Source organism: Nomascus leucogenys, chromosome 10 (assembly GCF_006542625.1).
Source record: "Nomascus leucogenys isolate Asia chromosome 10, Asia_NLE_v1, whole genome shotgun sequence".
Classification (NCBI taxonomy): Eukaryota; Metazoa; Chordata; class Mammalia; order Primates; family Hylobatidae; genus Nomascus; species Nomascus leucogenys.
The window spans coordinates 9,135,656-9,158,299 of record NC_044390.1 but is presented as its reverse complement, the minus strand read 5'-3'; the positions used below and the strand labels follow the sequence as shown (position 1 = coordinate 9,158,299).

General features: G+C 37.3%; 1 protein-coding gene across 1 annotated transcript in view; it reads right to left on the bottom strand.

The window, feature by feature from the left end:
• The window catches only part of CDK17 (cyclin dependent kinase 17), a 115,818-nt gene that overhangs the window by 48,343 nt on the left and 44,831 nt on the right, over positions 1 to 22,644 (bottom strand). The window contains exon 2 of the mRNA XM_030819794.1: positions 1,781 to 1,927. Within this exon, the coding sequence (XP_030675654.1) occupies positions 1,781 to 1,898 (118 nt within the window). The 5' untranslated portion in view covers positions 1,899 to 1,927. The remainder of the gene's footprint in view (positions 1 to 1,780; positions 1,928 to 22,644) is intronic.

The window sequence follows — 22,644 nt, the reverse complement described above, 5'->3', positions numbered from 1 at the left end:
ATACGTTCATTTTCTTTGACTCATACCTTTTCTTTAGGAAAAGAGGATTGTCTTGTAGTCAAATACTAAAAATATGTCCCAGAAACCATCCACTAAGATATATACTGTGTTTATTTTATTCCTGATCATCACTGGCAAACACATTGGCAAGACCCTTCTATCCTAAGAGTAGGCACACTGGGCTTCCCACCAAAAATTCAATGGGGGGGTCCCACCAAAAATTCAATGAGGGGGTCTAAAAGAGAATTAAGGATTTTGCTCTGTGTATCTAGAATAGGTCCTCTGGCAAGAGGAACAACAGTAAAATCATAAAGTAATGTTTGAGATTTGACCCAAATGTACAATTTTCCCCTCCTACATATAATTATATCCAAATTATTATATTAAATTTCCTACTGAGCCTATCCCTCTCTCCTCCCCGCCATAACAAAAACAAAACGAGGCCGGGCGCGGTGGCTCACACCTGTAATCCCAGCACTTTGGGAGGTCGAGGCAGGCAGATCACTTGAGGTCAGGAGTTCAAGACTAGCCTGCTCAACATGGTGAAACCCCAACCTCATCCCTACTAAAAATAACAAAAAACTTAGCTGGGCATGGTGGCCCATGCCTGTAATCCCAGCTACTCAAGAGGCTGAGGCAGGAGAATCACTTGAACCCAGGAGGCGGAGGTTGCAGTGAGCCAACATTGCGCCACTGCACTCCAGCCTGGGCAACAGAGTGAGACTCTGTCTCAAAAAAAAAAAAAAAGGTAGATGTTATCAAGGAAAACCTTAACGAATGAAGGGGTCCTTGCAGAACAGTAGCACTGTTGTAGACTTTGAAGTGAAGAAACCTGGGTTCTAAAGTACTGGTTCTGGAGCTGGGTAACCTTGAGCAAATAATGACCCTTCTGAGTAAAGTAAATAAGAAAACTGAAGCCTGGGTAGAATAAATGGCTTACCCAGAGTCATCAACTAGGAAGTGTTTAAGTGTATCCAAAATCCAAACCTATGACTTTAAAAAGTCCAGAGCCCACTCCACTATACCTTTTCCTCTCTCAAAACATAAGTATGTGCATTCTAGTGGAAGGGGTAAAGGTGTCCATGCTTTCCAACCACTGCCACAAATCTCTAACAGCGGAATTTCAGGCACAGGTAAGGAAGATTTGCCAGATACTCTGCACATCATGACACATTGAAAGCCAGTCACGTAAGTTCCTTCCCAGTTACCATTATGACATCCCTACGGCTATTTCAGATTTCGATATGTAGCCTTCCTCCAGAAATTTCACCAGGATTTTGTATTTAATACATTTAACAAGCTCTTTTTATTTTAACATCTGGATACTACTACTTTATGTTGCAAAAAGCACTGTCAAATGCATGAAACATTATGAAACTATGATGAAGCCACAAACAGAAATTTCACAGACTTCCTATGCACTTTTAACCTGTATTAACTTGGGTTATAAGAATAACAAAAATATTAATAGTTATTTAACAATCAAGATAATATTATAAAATGCATTCTTATTTAAGAACTAGTGAAAAATGGAAGGATATGTGGAATAGAACAATTCATCAGGGTTTGAGACCAGGTATCATAATGTTGGAGTAAGAGGGATATATTCCAGTTAGTAAGCAAACAAAAGTTATATAGTCTTCAATTTCCTAAGAAACCATGGAATGAGACAGAAATAAACAAAGGGAAGCTATTATGAACTTATCTAAAAAGTAAATTTACATTCTATTCATAAAGTAATTAAAAGGAGGAAGGATCTCCCCCTATGCCAAATATTTACCATTATCCTTGCTGCTGTTTTCTTCAATAGTCATTTGTTCAGCCAATTCAGACAATGATTCATCAATAGTCTGGCTTCCTCGGAGTGTGAGGGATAGCCTTCTCTTAAATTTTTTCATCCTATCAATTGAATGTGGCTTGAAAAATCCTGAAAGAAAAGAATAAACACAAAACTAAAGCTATAAATATTTTACCACTAAAGAAAAATACCGCCTGGGTTTACTGGAAATCTTTAAAATAGGAATATAATGAGGAATTCTCACTTCTGCCAAACATCACCAAATCCAACCCCTTTTTTAAAAAGATTCACCTACTCTGAATAATGCTGTATTTATTTGGCATCATCAGAAGAGCAGGAATTCCATGTAACTAAAGAGTGGGACTTTAAGCATCACGAATAAGTTTAGAAGGACTGGAGATTTTCTTAAAATGTGTATTTTAAAAACTATTATAGTAAAATATCAACATTATTTTGATGCTTAGATTCTATAACATAAATATCAATCATCATATTGGAACCAGCCAGTGATATCTTCAGATATAACTGGGAAGCGGGTGAGGTAATGGAGGAAGACAAAGAACAATGTTTGACAAACAGCTCCAACAAGAAATTTTCCTTTTTATGCTCTTACACAGCCAGTACATTAGAGTTCGGTGTTGTTTTTACTTGTTAGGCTTTCAAGTGTCTCTTTCATCCTAAGAGAACCAAGCTTTAGAAGGAAGAAACGAAAGCCAAATTAGTGGGTACTGAATGCCTGACACACAGCAGACACTTTCATATCTCTAATTCAGTCTTCCTAATTCTGAAAGGTAGAGTATACTATCCCATTTTCACACGAGGAAACATGCTCAAAGAAGTTCCCTGACTCATGTCAAACAAATAAATGACAGAACTGAGATTTAAAACCAGAATTACTATTTACTTTTTCCTCCACACTTTAACATCTTTGAAATCAGAATGTATCTCACAATTAATGTGATATCAAAATGTAACTGACAGTATTTTTTCTTACAGGTACATAAATTAATGGTATAATTCATGGTAGAGTCTTGGATATGATGAAACAAGGTACTTATGCCAAACCCAAATTCTTGACCCACAACTTCCTTTCTAACTTGGTATTTCTATGATGAGCTGGCTTACCAGATCGCCATGCACACTATAACCACTGTCCCAACCAAGAGTAAGGGCCGTACAACTCCTCTATGTTAAAGTACAGGGGTTTTACCATCCAGCTCCGGATATCTATTTTATATCTGTACATGTTTTGCTTATTTTCTCATTCTAAGGATTTATTCTAAGTAACTGCGTTTACTGAACAGGTAACCTATGCATATTAGTTATAGAATAATTTGTTTGCTCAAAAGCTGGGGGGGAGAGGTATCACAAATAAACTTATAAGTAATAATTTTATATTTTACCACTTTCATATTATATATTTATTATATTTTAACATAGAAACCAGTTGGGCATAGTAGCTCATGTTTGTAATCCTGGCATATTGGGAGACCAAGGCAGGAAGATCTCTTGGGGTCAGGAGGTTAAGACCAGCCTGGGAAACAGTGAGAACTCGTCTCTACTGAAAAAAACAAAGAAAATTAGCCAGGCATGGTGGCATCTGCCTGTATGCCCAGCTACTCAGGAGACTGGGGTGGGAGGATCACTTTGAGCCCAGGAATTTGAGGCTGCAGTGAGCTACAAATGTGCCACTGCACTCCAGCCTGAGTGATAGAATGAGATGCTTTTAAATAATGTTTTTTAATAATTTTTTTTAAATCCACTAAAATAAAAATACCAAAAAATACTAAATACACATTAAAATAGCAAGAGTTGCGACTGCACTTTAATAAGGACTCTTTTCACCCATACGCTCTAAAATAAGAGACATACTTTGGTGAGATATTGAAAAGTTTCTATTCCTTAGCTCAGTTTAAAGTCAAGTTTATGCTCCTAAATGTTTTCTACTAACGTATCCTCCAGTTCACAATCCTCTTTTCAGCTGTGTCTAGTCTGCAGTTAAACCCATCTGTTGTGCTCTTAGTTTTAGTTACTATATTTTTCAGCTCTAGAATTTCCATTTGATTCTTTCCTACAGATGCCAGTTCTCTAGTGAAATTCTCCACCTCAGCATCTATTTTCATGAACCAAATACAGTATTTTAAAGCCCATTTTTAACTCCAAAGTCTGAACAATCTATGGATCTGTTTCTCTTGTCAATTTTCTTCTCTTCATCTTTTTGTATGCTTAGTAATTTTTTATTGTATGTAAGACGTTGTGAGTTAGCATATGCAAATGTATATGGAAATAATGTAGAGCCTCCAGATGATGTTACCTTCCTCCAGAGAGGATTTACTTTTTATTTTTTTAACTCTGTAGGAGCAGACTGATGCAATCCAATTGGGACTGAGCTCACTTGAGACTGAGTTTCAGACACTACCAAGATTGGTAGGCCTCTGATTTGTCCTCACTCTGTGGTGTGGCTCTTCAACAGATTCCAACTGTAAACCTAGGGCCAGAACAACAACAACAAACTATTGAAAGCTCCATTCAACTTCCTCAGTCGTTTTTTGCTCATCTCTTATGCCTTGCTCAGCTTTTATCTTCTTACTCCCAATAGCTTAAGAGTTGGAAAATGGATCAAGAGGAAAACCAGCACAGAGTGTGTCTGTCTCCCTTCTCTCCTGAATCTTGACTCTTCAAGTGTTGTTTCACTGAGAAGCTTTACAACGCCTTCAAAACGATTTTTTCCTCTAGCATTTCTAGTTTTCAGCAGTTTTAGTCTGTTACAAGTTACTCCATCATAGGCAGAAATGGAGGTTTTGATGTGGATTAGATGAGATAATATATGCACTTCCCAAGCAAAGGAGAAAGTTGCAGTATCCAACTATACAGACATAACCACTTCAGAATCTTGCCACACCATTTTTGAATGAACATTTTGCTGACCAGGAGACCTGCCTATTGTTCTGGATGACAAATAAGGACAAAAATAACAAAGTATTATAGAAATGTTACTACAGAATTAATTCACATAACACAGTAACATTCTGTAACATAGACTAACTATAAATGGATTCAGTATCTATTACAGCACAGAAGTGAGCTATCCAAAACTGTAGCCAACAGCAGGCTAATAAGCACTTGAAAAGTATGTAGTCCAAACTGAGTTGTGCTGCAACTGTAAAATACACAGTGGACTTTGGCTGCCAGGGACTGGGGGAAGGACAGGAATGCGAAGTTATTCTTTAATGGGTAGAGAGTTTACATCTTGCAAGATGAAATGAATTCTAGAGATGGAAAATAGTGACAGATGCAGAACAATATGAAATAAATACCACTGAACTGCACTTAAAAATGGTAAAGATAGTGAATTTTGCTATGTGTATTTTACAACTTTTCTAAAAATTGAAAAAAAAAAAAAACCTTAGTGGCTTCAGACAATAACATTTATTATCCCTCACCAAAAAAAAGTTAGTAACTATTATATTAATAACATGTTGAGGGCCAAGCGCAGTGTCTCATGCCTGTAATTCCAGCACTTTGAGAGGCCGAGGTGAGCGGATCACTTGAGGCCAGGAGTTCAAGATCAGCCTGGTCAACATGGCAAAACTCCATCTCTACTAAAAATATAAAAATTAGCCAGGCATGGTGGTGCATGCCTGTAATCCTAGCTACTTGGGCTGAGGCATAAGAATCACTTGATCCCAGGGGGCAGAGGTTGCAGTGAGCTAGGATCATGTCACTGCACTCCAGCCTGGATGACAGAGTGAGACTCTGTCTCAATCAATCAATCAATCAATAAAATAAAATAATGTTGAAAAATATTTTAGATGTTTAAGTAAAAAAAATCACCAAAATTAACTCTGCCTTTTAAAAAGTTTTCAAAAAATATGCCTACAAAAGTCTTAAAAATTACACATGGGGTGCACATTACATTTCTACTGGACAATGCTGATATAGAGCATATAAAATGTATTTTATAGATGATTATAATAAGAGCATATAAAATGCATTTTATATGCTCTATATCAGCATGGTTTTAAGTGAGTCTAGGAGAAAAAAAAATAGAATCACATAAACCTTAACCTTTTCTTCATATAGTGCATTTGAACAATGTATCAGGGGATATTCTATGTTCTTCTAACTCAGAATAATATGCATGGCACTTATTTCATCATCAAAGAGTGAAGAAAATCCTGGTCTATAAAATAATTTTAACTATACTTATTTTATATTCTGTCAGGAATAAGAAAGATATTTCTAATTCATAAAAGCAAGAGAAAAATACTTATAAAGCTAAACCTTACTATAAAATTTTCAAATAAAATCACATCTTCAAATTGTTCCTATTTTTAATCTGTGGTGTAATTGTAAAATTTTAATTAAGTTACAGTGATTTGTAAACACAGATAATAAAGAATTTCATTACCACAGCCTAGATCATTATTAAAGAAAAAATATTCCCAAATGAAATAGATTCCCTGACATTTCTAATTATCTTTAAGTAGAACTGTGCATATTAACTTTTTTCGTTAGCTGAGAACAAAGGCACATATGCTAAACTAAAAACACCTTTTGTGACGTAAAAACTACTACTTACATTGGCTTTAAGGTTAATCTTTAATATTTACTATAATAGGGCAGTGCTAAATTACTGATTATCTAAAATTGGAACACTCAACAGTTTGGTTAAAATATTTTATCAGTTCAATAAAAATTTTTGAGATTATTAAGATCTTTACACTATCATTTCTTTTTTTAACTTTTATGCTCAGGAGTACATGAACATGTTTGTTATACAGCTAAACTGCATATATGGGGGTTTGGTGTGCAGATTATTCTGTCACCAAAGTAATAAGTATAGCACCGAATAGGTAGTTTTTTTATCCTCTCCCTCCTCCAATCTTCACCCTCAAGTAGGCCCCGGGGTCTGTTGATCCCCTTTGTGTCCGTGTGTTCTCATTGCTTAGCTCCCACTTACGAGTGAGAACATGTGGTATTTGGTTTTCTGTTCCTACATTAGTTTGCTTAGAATAAATGGATGAATCTGGAGGCCATCATCCTACACTATTGTTTCTATGAATGTTAAGATAGATTAAACAGTGTGACTTAATGGTAAATGACTAAATATTCACATTTCAGTGTAAATGTCATTCTTCAGAGAGCCCTTTTCTGACTCTCTCTATTCCTCTATCCTTTGTTTCTACTCATAGCACTTATCATATATATATACACACACACACACACATTGCATATGTATATACACACACGTCTCATATATGTACGTGTGTGTACTGCAAAACTAATGTTTTTCTAGATGTCAAAAACACTTCTAGCTTTTTGTAATACTTAGATCAAATTTAAAACTGTAAAAGGGCAGTGAAGGGTTACAGAATGACAGCATATAACTCTCCATTTAAAGACAGTTGAAAATGTTCAAAAATCAGTTTTCAACAATAAGTACATAAAAGGAACTTGCAAATATAATGCATTGTTATCTTACTTCACCTTGGGCTAAACTTGTTCTTGGATTATCTGCTATACAATTAAGGAAAGTTTTTATGTTTCTTTTATCCTGAAAAGGTAAGAATTCTATTTACTTAAGGAATATAGATAATGATTCTAGAATGCCAACTGAGTTTGGGCCTTACGAATAGAAAAATATGCACACCATACACTGTTTTTAAAGAAGATAACAGCCATAAATACTACCAAACTAGATGTTCTAGTGTGAGTCTTTACTTGTAAAAATGGTGTTATAGTGTGGTTTTCTCAGCACTTGCAGTAAGAAACTCTTTGCATACAATTTCACCTTATATTCAAGCTACTCTAATATAAAAGGACTTATTAGAGTGGCAATCCACTGTTTATGTTTTTGAAATATTCTTAAAACAATTTTTTGTTAATAATTGCAAAATATTAAAGAAAAGGCTAAATATTGTTTTTAAATGACTAAATGACTTTCCTTTAGGTAAATAAGCAAAATGTACATGTAGAACAAATCAAGTATTGTGAAGAATATAATCTAGGATTTATACGGGAAGCTAAGATTTTTCCACATAATGTTGCTTTTGTCAGTCTTTCTGAAATACCAAAGAGATAAAGACAGATTTATTTCTTCATAACATTTTCAGCAACGATGACCACAAATAAAAACTATTGTAAAAAAGTGAACTCATTAGGTGGCATGTAAGCAAATATTCTGTTATTTTCCCCACAATAATTAAGCCATGACAAATACCGAACACACTCTAGGACATGTAAGCTAATCATACAGAATGAGGAATAACGAATGTTTAAAACTTAAACTTTCTTCAGTAGAGACAATGTTGTTATTTGCATAAAACACAAAGTAAAATACAAAAATTAGCCAGGCGTGATGGTATGCACCTGTAATCCCAGCTACTTGGGAGGCTGAGGCAGAAGAATCGCTTGAACCTGGGAGATGGAGGTTGCAATGAGCTAAGATCATGCCACTGCACTCCAGCCCAGGTGACAGAGTGAGACGTCATGTCAAACAAACAAACAAACAAACAAACAAACAAAACCATGAAGTGATTGTACAAAACACTGACAGAGCACTGAATTAAAATTTCAATCATGCTACAGGTTTTTTACACAAACACTTAAAATTGTTAATCCTTGGTCAAGTGTGGTGGCTCACAACTGTAATCTCAGCATTTTGGGAGGCCAGGGCAAGCGGATCACCTGAGGTCGGGAGTTCGAGACCAGCCTGACCAACATGGGGAAACCCCATCTCTACTAAAAATACAAAATTAGCTGGGTGTGGTGGCACATGCCTGTAATCCCAGCTACTCGGGAGGCTGCAGCAGGACAATTGCCTGAACCCAGGAGGCAGAGATTGCAGTGAGCCAAGATCGTGCCACTGCACTCCAGCCTGGGCCAACAAGAGAGAAACTCCGTATAAAAAAAAAATTAATCCTTGATGTGTTCAAATCTGAGCTGATTCTTTTCTTTTGATAGTACGAATAGTGAAACACACAAACTAGAAAAAAAGAAATGTACCAAAGATTTTCCTCCATTCAAAAATATCATAAGAAAGACAATATTAGTTTATTATGACACTTGAGGTGTAAAATGTCAGAGAAGAATGCTCTAGAGCTTGGTTCTTGTATCAAAAACAACCAGTAAACTGGAAAAACAACAAGAATCAACTATCTTCCAAGTATGGAACCTAATTAGACACTTACAACAACAAGGAAAGTGCTTCATGCAGAGGCTGCTGATCTTGATAGGAGACTCACATGGGCAAACCAGTAGCTACCATTTCTCAGCTTTGCCACAACAGTAAGGAATAGCAGCCCCCATCTCTGGAGCAACTTATTAGTGCCATAGCAGGCAATGGAAGAACTTTGTCCTCCAAAAATTCAAGTTCGAATATTTTGGTCAGTTTGGCAGATCACTGAGAGACAGGCACAGAGGCAGATGCTTGCCTTTATTTAGGCCCTCTGGGGCTACTGGACAGGGGAGGCACACCTGCATCTACTGGAAGATCTAATAAGGCAGCACCTTCTTCTTTAAACCAGATATTGTTATATCATTGTCAGGTCACTGAGTTACTACAGAGATAATGGAATAGAAACTTCAGTGACTATACACACAAGAAATACAGTTTGCAAAAATGGTTTTGGAAAGTCACAAAGGGATGACAACAGCCTTCAACTAGCCAAGAAAGGCCTGATGAGTGGGAGAATCTGATAACCACAGTTACCACATTGTAGTACAGTGGCCAGGTCTCAACAAATAACCACAAAGCACACAAACAGGAAAGCATGGCCCATTAAGAAAAAAAGCATTTGACAGAAACCTGAAGCAGCACAGAATTTGGAATTGCTAGTCAAAAACGTTAAATCAATTGTCCTAAATATGCTCACAGAGCTGAAGGAAATCAAGAAAACAATGTATGAGCAAAACAAGAATATCAATAAAGAGACTGAAATTATAAAATGGAATCAAACAAAAATTCCAAAGCTAAAAATTACAATAACTACAATTAAAAAATTCACTAGAGTGGTTCATCAGATTGCAACAGGCAGAAAAAATGATTAGCAAATTTGAAGACAAGGCAATTAAAATTATCCTGTCTTAGAGATACACAGAAAAAAGAATGAAGAAAAATGAATAGAGCCTGATGAACCTACAGGACAGGGACACTATCAAGTGTACCCACCTACACAGCATAGGAGTCCCCAAAGATAAAAAAAGGAGGAAATATTTGAAGAAATAATGGTGAAAAGCTTCTCAAACCTGATGAAAGATATGAATATATACATCCAAAAATTTCAAATAAATCCAAGAATAAATTCAAAGGAGATACAAAATTCAGACACATTATATCCAAAGTGTAGAAACTCAAAGACAAAGAATCTTGAAAGCAGCCAGAGAAACGCAACTAGACATATACATAGGCTCCTCAGTAAGATTAACAGCTGATGTGTCATCATAAACTGTGATGACCAGGCAGCAATAGGAATAGCATATTTTAAATCTAGAGAGAAAACAAAAACTAAGAATTTTATATTCAGCAAAACTATCCTTTAAGAATGAAGGAGAAATTTCCAGATAAACAAAAGCCAAGGAAGTATGTTGCCAGTAGACCTACTCTACAAGAAAGATAAAGGGAAACCCTCAGGCTGTAATGAAAGGACGTAAGACATAACACTGGTAAAGATAATTACACAGGTAATTATAAAAGAGAGTATTAACGCACTTTTGGTTTTTAACTCTTTTTGCTTTTCTTGTTTTTTTAATTATTTTATTGTCGTTTTTTAAGTTCTGGGGTACATGTGCAAGATGAGCAGGCTTGTTACACAGGTAAACATGTGCCATGGTGGTTTGCTGCACTTAACCCATCACCTAGGTATTAAGACCAACATGCATTAGCTCTTTTCCCTAATGCTCTCCCTACCCCTGCCCTCCTCCAACAGGCCCCAGTAAGTGTTGTTCCCCTCCCTGTGTCCATATGTTCTCACTGTTCAGCTCCCACTTATAAGTCAGAACATGAGGTGTCTGGTTTTCTGTTCCTGCGTTAGCTTGCTGAGCATAACGGTTTCCAGCTTTATCCATGTCCCTGCAAAGGACATGATCTCATTCCTTTTTATGGCTGAATAGTATTCTACGGTGTCCATGTACCACATCTTCTTTATCCAGTCTATCAATGATGGGCATTTGGGTTGATTCCATGTCTTTGCTATTGTGAATAGTGCTGCAATGTAGACATGTATGTATCTTTGTAACAGAGTGATTTATATTCCTTTGGGTATATACCCAGTAATGGGATTGCTGGTCAAATGGTATTTCTGGTTCTACATCTTTGAGGAATCGCCACACTGTCTTCCACAATGGTTGAACTATTTACATTCCCACCAACAGTGTAAAAGCATCCCTCCTTCTCCGCAACCTTGCCAGTATCTGTTGTTTCTTGAAATTTTAGTAATCGCCATTCTGACTGGTGTGATATGTTATCTCATTGTGATTTTGATTTGCATTTCTCTTAAAAGGCAAAAAAAAATTATAAATCTGCTGATGGGCACATAAAATATAAAAAGGTAATCTGTGACAATAACAATATAAAAAGGAAGACAGATATACAGGAGCAGACTATTTATATACTACTAAGTTGGTATTATTTAAATGAGGTTACTATCATTTTAAGATGTTAACTATAATCCTCAAAAACTAACTACAAAAATTACAGAAAAAGAAAAAAAGGAATTGGAATGGGACACTATTTTAAAAATTAGCTAAGTGCAATAAAAGGGCAAAAATAAAAAAATTAAGGAGTTAGAAACAAATAAGACATACAGAAAACAATAGCTAACTAGAAAAATTAGTTCTTCCTTATCAGTATTTTAAATGTAAATGGATTAAACTCTTCAATTAAAAGGCAGAGATTGTCAGAGTGGATTTTTTTTAAAACCCAATCCACCTAAATGCTGTCTAAAAGAGACCGGGTGCAGTGGCTCATACCTGTAATCCCAGCACTTTGGGAAGTGGGTGGATCACGTGAGGTCAGGAGTTCAAGACCAGCCTGGCCAACATGGTGAAATCCCATTTCTACTAAAAACACAAAAATTGGCCAGGTGCAGTGGCTCACGCCTGTAATCCCAGCACTTTGGAAGGTGGAGGTGGGCAGATCACAAGGTCAGGAGATCAAGACCAGCCTGGCCAACATGGTGAAACCCCATCTCTACTAATAATACAAAAAAATAGCCGGGTGTGGTGGCACACGCCTGTAGTCCCAGCTACTCGGGAGGCTGAGGCAGGAGAATCGCTTGAACCTGGGAGGTGGAGGTTGCAGTAAGCTGAGATCGCGCCACTGCACTCCAGCCTGGGTGACAGAGTGAGACTCTATCTCAAAAAATAAATAAATAAATAAAATTAGCCAGGCGTGGTGGCGTGCGCCTATAATCCCAGCTATTCAGGAGGCTGAGGCAGGAAAACTGCTTGAATCCGGGAAGCGCGGTTTGCAGTGAGCCAAGATTGCGCCACTGCACTCCAGCCTGGGCAACAAGAGCGAAACTCCGTTAAAAAAAAAAGGCCGGGCACGGTGGCTCACGCCTGTAATCCTAGCACTTTTAGAGGACAACGCAGGTGGATCATGAGGTCAAGAGATCAAGACCATCCTGGCCAACATGGTGAAACCCCATCTCTACTAAAAATACAAAAATTAGCTGGGCATGGTGGCAGGTGCCTGTAGTCCCAGCTACTCAGGAGGCTGAAGCAGAAGAATAGCTTGAACCCAAGAGGCAGAGGTTGCAGTGAGCCGGTCACACCACTGCACTCCAGCCTGGTGACAGAGCGAGACTGTCTCAAAAAAAAAAAAAAAAAAAAAAAGAGAGAGAGAAGCACTTTGGACACAAAGACACTAAGAAACTGAAAGTGAAAGGATAGGAAAAAATATTCCATGCAAATAGTAACCAAAAAAGAGCAAGTGTAGCTATGTTTTTGTCAGACAAAACAGTATGATAACAAGAGACAAAGAAGGCCATCATATATTATAAGGGGTTCAAGATATTAAGCTATATCAATTATAAACATTTACACACCTAAAAACAGAAACTAAAAATATATTAAGCAAAAACAGAATTGAAACAAGAAACAGACAACTCTACAATAATAGATGGAGACTTCAATATCCTATTTTAAGTGCTGGACAGAAGAACCAGACAGATTTATAAAGAAATACAGGACGTGGCCGGGTGTGGTGGCTCACGCCTGTAATCCCAACACTTTAGGAGGCAGAGGCGGGCAGATCACCTGAGGTCAGGAGTTTCAAACCAGCCTGGCCAACACGGTGAAACCTCGTCTTTACTAAAAATACAAAAGAAACTAGCCAGGTGTGGTGGTGCATGCGGGTAATCCCAGATACTCAGGAAGCTGAGACAGGAGAATTGCTTGAAGTTGGGAGGCAGAGTTGAAGTGAGCCAGGATCGCACTCCGGCCTGGACGACAGAGTGAGACTCTGTCTCACAGAAAGGGGAGGGGAGGGGAGTGGAGGGGAGGGGATGGGAAGAGAGGGGAGGGGAAGGGGAGGAAAGAAATATAGGACTTGAACAGCACTATAAACCTATTGTATTAGACCTATCAGATATACATAGTACACTCCACCTAACGAGCAGAATACACACTCTTCAAGCACACATGGAACATTCTCCAGGACAGACCATAAGGCAGGCCATAAAACAAGTCTTAATAAACGTTAAAAAACTAAAATCATAAAAAGCATCTTTTCCAATCAAAATGGAATGAAACTAAAAATCAGGAACAGAAGGAAAACCGGAAAATTCATGTATATATGGAAATTAAGCAACATATTCTCAAACAAGCAACTGATCAAAGAAGAAACCACAAGAGATATAAAAAAGACCCTCATGCAAATGAAAACAAAAACACAACATACATAAGCATATGAGATGTAGCTAAAGAAGTGTAAAGAGGATGTTTATAGCTATCAAAGCTTACATTAAAGGAAGAGCTCAATAACCTAATGGTACACTTTATAGAATTAGAAAAAGAACATCAAACAAAACTCAAAGCTAGCAGAAAGAAGAAAATAATAAAGTCCAAATTGGAGATAAACAAAATAGAGAATAGAAAAAGAACAGAGACAAAATAAAACAGAAAGTTGGTTCTTTAAAAGATCAACAAAATAGGCTGGGTGCAGGGAGGCCAAGATGGACCACCTGAGGTCAGGAGTTTGAGACCAGCCTAGCCAACATGGTGAAACCCCATCTCTACTAAAATACAAACATTAGCTGGATGTGGTGGCATGTACCTGTAATCTCAGCTACTCGGGAGGCTGAGGCAGGAGAACTGCTTCAGCCTGGGAGATGGAGGTTGCAGCGAGCTGAGATCGTGCCACTGCACTCCAGTCTGGGCAACACAGCGAGACTCCATCTCAAAAAAAAAAAAAAAAAAAAAGAAAAAGAAAAAAAAGTCAACGAAATAATTTTAGCTAGACTGACTAACAAAAAGAGATTACACTCAAATGACTAAAATCAGAAAGTGGAAACATTACTACCAATTATACAGAAATAAAATGGATTATAAAAGAATGCTATGAACAATTATATGCCAACAAACTGGATAGCTTAATGAAATAGACAAACTCTTACAAACACACAAACCAGCAAAACTGACTTAAGAAGAAACAGACAACCAAAATATACCTAAGAAGTCAGGTGACAATCAGTATAAAACACTTCCAACCAAAAAAGCCCAGAACCAGATGACTTTACTGGTAAAGTCTACCAAACATTTAAAGATGAATTAACAACCTATTCCTAAACAACTGAAGAGGGGATAACACTTCTTGACTTCTGTAAGGCCAACATTACCCTGACACCAAAGCCAAACAAAGACATCGTAAGAAAAGAAAATTTTACAAGTCGGTATCCTTTATAAATATAGATGCAAAAATCCTTAAGAAAATACTAACAAATTGAATTCAGTAGCATATTAAAAAGATTATACCAAATGGGTATGTAATGAACTAGGATTTGTCTCAAGAATGCGACGGTGGTTCAACATAAGAAAATCAATTAATGTAGCCAGGCGCAGTGGCTCACGCCCATAATCCCAGAACTTTGGGAGGCTAAGGCAGGTAGATCACCTGAGGTCGGGCGTTGGAGACCAGCCTGGACAACATGGTGAAACCCCGTCTCTACTAAAAATACAAAATTAGCCGGGCATGGCGGTGCATGCCTGTAATCCCAGCTACTTAGGAGGTTGAGGTGGGAGAATTGCTTAAACCCAGTAGGGGGAGGTTGCAATGAGCCGAGACTGGGTCATTGCACTTCAGCCTGGGCAACAAGAGCAAAACTCTGTCTCAAAAAAAGAAAATCAACTAATGTAATACATCACATTAGCAAAATGAAGATAAACCACATGAACTTCTCAACTGACTTAGCAAAAAAAAAAAAAAAAAAAGGATTTTACAAAATTCAACACCCTTTCATGATAAAATCACTCAATAAACAGAACAGAAAGGAATTTCCTCAACATGAAAAGGCCATATATAAAAACTCACAGTTAATATCCTATTCAATGGTGAAAGACTGAAAACTTTTAAGATAAAAAACAAGACAAAGATGCCTGCTTTCACCACTTCTATTCAATACACTACTGGAAGTTCTAGTCAGAACAATTAGGCAAGAAAAAGAAATATAAGGCAGCCAAATAGGAAATGAAAAAGTAAAACTATCCCTATTTAGAGATGACATGATCTTATATGAAGAAAACCTTAAAGAATCCACAAATAAAACCCTGTTAGAGCTAATAAACTAATTTCCTTAAGATGTAGAGAGAAAACTGCCATGATGAAATCAGTTGTATTTCTATAGGTTAGCAATGAACTGTATGAAAGGGAAATTTTAAAAAGAATCCATTTAGAATAGCATCGAAAACAGTAAAATACTTAGGAATAAATTTAACCAATGCAGTGATAGACTTATATGCTGAAAATTACAAAATATTGTTGAATAAAATTAAAGAAACCTAAATAAATGAAAGTATATCCCATACTCATGGATTGGAAGACTTAATATTAATAAGATGTCAACATTATCCAAATGATCTACAGATTTAATGCAATCTCTACCAAAATTCCAATGGTGCTCTTTTGCATAAAAAGAACATAGTCTAAAATTTGTTCCGGTTTACAGTGAGCTATGATTATGCCACTGCACTCCAGCGTGGGTGATAGTGGGATCCTGTCTCAAATTTAAAAAAAAAAAAAAAAAAAAAAAGGCTAGACGACGACGATATCTTAAAATTTATACGGAATTCCAAGAAACCTTGAATAGTTTTGAACTAGAAGAACAAAGGTGGAGGTCTTATGTGTCCTCATGTCAAGACTTAATAAAAAGATAAAAAGCTACAATAATCAAAACATTATGGTATTGACATAAGAATAGATATATATAGACCAATAGAATAGAACTGAGAACCCAAACACAGACTCACACCTGATTTTTGACAAAGGTGCCAGGACCATTCAATAGGGAGGGGGCAGTTTATTCAGCAAATGGTGCTGGGAAAACTGGATGTTTTCATGCAAAAGAGTGAAACTGGACCATTACCTTATACCATATACAAGAGTTAACTCAAAATGAATCAAAGACCTAAATATAAGAGTTAAAACTGTAAAACTCTTAGAAGATATATTCCTGATATTGGATTTCACAATGATTTCTTAAACATGACACCAAAGGCACAGGCAACAACAAAAAAGACCCCAAAAAACAGACATATTGGACTTTAAATTTAAAATGATAGTAAAGAGAGTGAAACAACCCACAGAATGGGTTAAAATACTTGCAAATCATATATCTGATAAGAGTTTAATATCCAGAAAGAACTGCTACAACTCAACAGCAAAAAACAAACACCCAATTTAAAAATGGGTAAAGGTCTTGAATGCACATCGCAACAAAGATATACCAATGGCCTATAAGCACATAAAAAGATGCTCAACATTATTACTCACCGGAGAAATGCAAACCAAAACCACTATGAGATACCACCTCATACCCACTAGGATGGCTACTATCAAACAGAAAGCAGTGTCAGTGAGGATGTGGACAAACTGGAACACTGATGCAACTGTAAAATGGTGTAGCCATTGTGAAAAACTGGTAGTTCCTCAAAAAACTAAACACAGAATAATCATGTGACCCAGCAATTCTACTCCTAGGGATATACAAAAAAAAAAAAAAAAAAAAAAAAAAAAACTGAAAACAGGGACTCAAACAGATACTTGTACACCAATGTTAATGGCAGCATTATTCACAACAGCCAAAAGGTGAAAACAACCTGCCAATCAACGGATAAACAAAATGTGGCATATACGTACAATGCCATAAAAAGAAATGAAGTTCTGACATATGCTACAACATAGATGAGCCTTGAGAACATTATGCTAAGGGAACTAAGTCAGACACAAAAGGACAAATATTGGATGATTCTACTTATATGAAAAAGCTCTAGAAATAGTTGTGCTGGTTACACAAAATTTCGATCTTAATTGTCATTGAACTTTATGCTTAAAAATAACTAAAATGGTAAATTTTGTTTTGTATATGTTATCACAATAAAAACATTTTAACTATCATGTTAGCAGGCATTTATATCAGTTTTCCATCAAGCCTAAATATGGTCAATATTTCATTTGAGTGGAGCTTTACTGAAATAATTGGCTAAATAATTTCAATATGACCTATACCAATTATGCTGAACACAACAGAGTGTATCAGGATTAGCGCTTTATGGTTATGATGTAGACGCTCACAGAAGACTGTTGTTGCTCCCAGCTTAACAGTAAGAATGAGCCAGACAAACTATAAAATCATAGTTTTTTAAACTCAGAAAGCTGAGGATGCAAAGAAAATAAATCAACTAAATTCTAGAGGAACAAGCCCTTTCTGGAAAAGAAAACAGGGCTGGGATCATGGTGAAAGGAGAAGTGAACCTGCAATAGGAGGGGGAAACTAGCCAAATTTTAACAGACTTTTCAAGGGGAACACGGGGGCAAGATAGATTAAAATCTCAGAAATCTCACTCACAAAGCAAATCTGCACTTTCCCAATAGGATCCCTTCCAAGTATTGAAGCTGAATAAGGGAAGGTGAGGCGATGAGACCACAGAATGCTGGGGACAAGGCAGGAGAGCTGAGAGAAACCCCTGTTCAAGGGGCACACTAAGTGCAAGGTCATGCCTGCCAAAGGAAGGTGGCAGGGTATTAGTTTAGTGCTCTCTCCAGAGGTGAGGACTGAAGCCAGAAGTAGGGCTAGAGAAAAAAAAACATGTCCCAGCTGCTCCAAATGCCAACAGCTGGCTGTGAAACAAAGAGGGGTCTCCCACAGTACAACAAACTGGGCTATAAAGGCTGGGGTGGGCTATAAAGGATGGCGTGATTGCCTGAATCTCACAGGTGCTCAGATCCCAAACTCTAATAAAGGGAGTGTCCTCATCCTACCTTCACAACATCTGTTATCAGTGGTAAACTAAAGAAAACTAAAACTGCAACAAGGTCCCATCCCAAACTGAACTGAGTCAGCCCCTAACACTAGTGACCTGACAGAATACTTCAGTCTGTACTGTCCTTTTTCACAATGTCTGACAGCAAATAAAAAATCGGAGACCAAGAAACAGAAAAATGTGACCCATAATCAAGAGCAAAGATGTAATATGAAGTCTTTCAGTGACAGTATTTCAAATTACAGCTATTTTGCTACTCAAATAGATGATAATTTTCTAAAGTATTAGAGTTTACGAAATAGTTGAATTGGATCAGACACAGGTTTTTGGTAATGAATACTGTTTGTTTTTCCATACGAAGGTATTAAAAGTGGTGTACAGAATTCATACAACATAGAAGCCACCTGTCCCACTACTATTAATAGTTTGGTCAAATCTGGAAAGCTAAATCGAATAAAGTAGAAAAACTATAAAATTTTGCAGAGACTTAATATACTAATAAGTATTACTGACGCTCCAAATGTATTTGGCCATGTAATATCAATGACACTTTTAACACTTTACAAAACCTAATGTTCCAAAAAACACATATCAATAACATTCACATGAATTCCATCAGGCCATATATGCTGTTTCATAGGCTGTTTTCCCTTCAAGTATCACATTTCAGCTACTTCCCCTCAACTATTTCATGGAGATCCATTTATATAAATAAATGTAGCTATACATCATCTTTCTAAATGGATGTTTACTATTCCATTGTATGGCTATACTATGTAGCAGAAATGTCTTATGCTTCGGGTTTCATCACACAGACATTAAGACAGACATGGTGAGATTTAATAAAATTAATACATTTTACTCCTTCATCAAGAACATTCTTAAGTGAAATTGTTTCTGTTTCTTTCCCTGTATGTGGGAAGTAAAGAATGCCACTGTCATGATTTTGAAATAAGGAGCCAGAAGTTTTACACACATTGCATATGTACCACCAGGGCAAATGTCAACAGAGTTTAAAAGGCGGCGGGGAGGGGGAGACAAATATTTTAGTATTATGAAAATTAAGTTTTGACCTTGTGGGCTTTCTGAAAGGGTCTCAGGATCACAAATCACACTGTGAGATTTGCTAGGTTAGTTTCCCAAGCTGAATTTCAATTAACCTATCTTAGCAAACAGAACATTAATAATTCAGTAAGAAAGGTAATAGCTAGTAATAATAGTAACCATAATCAAAATTACTAATTGCTGAGCACAGGAAGTAAGTTTGGGGGAAAAAAGTAAATTAAGGATTGAACCTATTGGAACAAATTTAATCTAGACCTCAGAAAAAAAGTCAATGTTTAAAGTGTCAGTCTGAGAATTGCACTTACATAAAACCAACTGAAGCCAGGAAGGGGGTATGTGTAATAAGAGGCAAGGTCAGAAACTTGAGGAATACTTAAAGTTAACAAGTAGACAAGGGCCAAGTGTAATCAACGCAGTTCCAAACAGAATGGATAGAGACATCAATTCTGACAACTGAAGAAACATTAGAGACAACCTGGGCCAAGCAATTTATTTTATGATTAAAGAAACAGAGCCTGTAGAGGCTCAAAAAAGTGAAGTGATCTGGCCAAGTCTCTGAAAGTGAGAGTCAGGTCTTAAAATTTCACCTTAGGGATCCCAACTCAATTTTCTTTCCACAGTAGCACATTTCCAGAGTTAGGAAGCAACTCTTACCTGCTAACTACTGAAGAATTAAAATCTAGCACGAGAGACAGATTTCGAGAAGAAAATAGCACGTTTATCTCTACTCCTTCAAACTCTGCTCCTATTGCAGTCTTCACCATGGCAGTAAATGGATGGTAACTACAGTCTAACATTTACTCTTTCCTTTTCTCACATTCCACTATCAATGCATCACCAAAGCCTTCAAAATGTATCAAGTCTGACCACATGAACTGCTCAAATCCTGATCCAAGCCCAGCCTCATCATCTCTTTGCTTAGAATTTAATGTTTAGAGCATCCAACTGGGCATGGTGGCTCACATCTGTAATCCCAGTGACTCGAGAGGCTGAGGCGGGAGAACTGTTTGAGGCCAAGAGTTCCAAGACCACCCTGGGCAACATAAGTGAGACCCCTCCTCTTAAAAAAAAAATTAAAAATTAGCCAGGCAGAGTGGCACATGTCTAAAGTTCCAGCTACTCAGGAGGCTGAGACAGGAGGATTACTTGAGCCCAGAAGTTTGAGACTGCAGTGAGCTGTGATCTCGTCACTGCACTCCAGCCTGGGAATCACAGTGAGACCCCAACTCTTAAGAAAAAAAATCTCGAGCATCCTAACTTGTCTTACTGCTCCCACCCCAACACCTCTGCCCTCCCTGCCCCACTGCCCATAGTGTATTTCTATATAGTAGCCAGAGCAAACATATTAGATCATAAATAACATAATCACTCTTCTTCAAAACCCTACAATGACTGGCACTTACTCAATGGTTAAACTCAAAGTTCTTAAATGGCTTATGAGGTCCTGATAAGCCTCATAAATGGCCTGCCCATCTCCTTTTTAACCTTGTTTTCTGCCATTCTGCTCCCACCCACTCCACTATAGCAGCACAGTCTCTGTTTCTTTTTTTGCGCTTGCCCTTCCTCTGCTTGGAATGCATTTTCTCCAGATGTTAATGGCTCATTTCCTTATTTCCTTTCAGGTTCTACTCAAATATCACTTCCCTGGTCACCTTGTACAAAACAGTGAGAACTCTACACCCAGCTAATACTCTATTCCCCTTAACTGCTTTAATTTTCTCCACAGTCCTGCTGTCTAACATTCTATATTGGTTTTTTTTTTTTTTTGGAGATGGAGTCTCACTCTGTTGTGCAGTCTGGAGTGCAATGGCGTGATCTCAGCTCACTGCAACCCCTGCCTCCCGGGTTCAAGCGATTCTCCTGCCTCAGCCTCCAGAGTAGCTGGGACTACAGGCACGCGCTACCATGTACACCTAATTTTTTCTGTATTTTTAGTAGAGACAGGGTTTCACCATGTTGGTAAGGATGGTCTCGGCCTCTTGACCTCGTGATCCGCCCACCTCAGCCTCCCAAAGTGCTGAGATTACAGGCGTGAGCCAACGTGCCCGGCATATATTGGTCTATTGTCGATTACCTCCACTAGAATGTGGTCTCCTTAAGAACGAGGAATTAATATATTTTGCTCATTATTGTATCCTCGGCATTTAGAACAAATCCTGACACTCAACAGGTGCTCATAAATACCTACAGAATGAATGAATGATAGCAAATACTAACACAGTACTAGAGATTAGTCATCTTTTTTGACTTAGGCTCTGTCTCCCTGATTGAAGTCAATCTATTAACTGGCAAAGTTTCTGATCACGGTCTCACACAAACTGCTGTGTTTAGGTTTTCTCTTCTATATTAAAAAGCATATTCATTAATTTCAACAAACATTCACACACAGGCCCTATCATGTCCCCAGCAATACAGGAGTCATTGAGGGCAAAAAGATAAAATATTAACTCTGTTAATATTACTTAGTCTTGGGAGGTGTTATATCACTTTCAGAATGAAGTTATTCTGCAAATGAGTGAAACTCCAGGATAATAACGATAAATGTTTTCATAATTATTTCAAAGGCCAAAAATTCAAATAATAGCACACATACTCAAAATGAACTTTACATGAAAACTGTTTGAGGCATGTGACAACATACATAAAATTTATTTATTTATTTTGAGACAGGATCTCACTTTGTCACCCAGGCTGGAGTGCAGTAATGGGATCATGGCTCACTGAAGCCTCCACTGCCCAGGTTCAAGCAATTCTTTTGCCTCAGCCCCCCAAGTCGCTAGGACTTACAGGTATGCACCATCACACCTAGCTAATATTTGTTTTTGTAGAGATGGAGTTTTGAACTCCTGAACTCAAGCAATCCTCCCACCTGGGCCTCCCAAAGTGCTAAGATTACAGGCATGAGCCACTGTGCTAAGTTTTAAAATTTAATTGGCTGCCTTTATTAAGCTTGTAGAGATCAAGACATTATAGTTCACTATACTGGAACCCCTACATGAAATGACATCCCTACCCATTACCTCCTGAGTTCAGTAAGAACTTAGACAAAAATAACCAGTAGCTGAGAAGCTTCGAACAGGTTTATTAAGGTTGTTTCTCAACACCATCATTTGTATAAATAATCCCCCAGATCCCTCTGCTTTTACAAGATAATATTTTTCAACTGAAACTTATTTTCATTATTTTCTTTAAACATATTTTTGTATACATTGTCTGTTGGGCAATAAATTAAAATTCAAAATATAATTAAAATCTGATTTAAATGTCACTCGGAATGTAGATACTTCCATCATGAATAA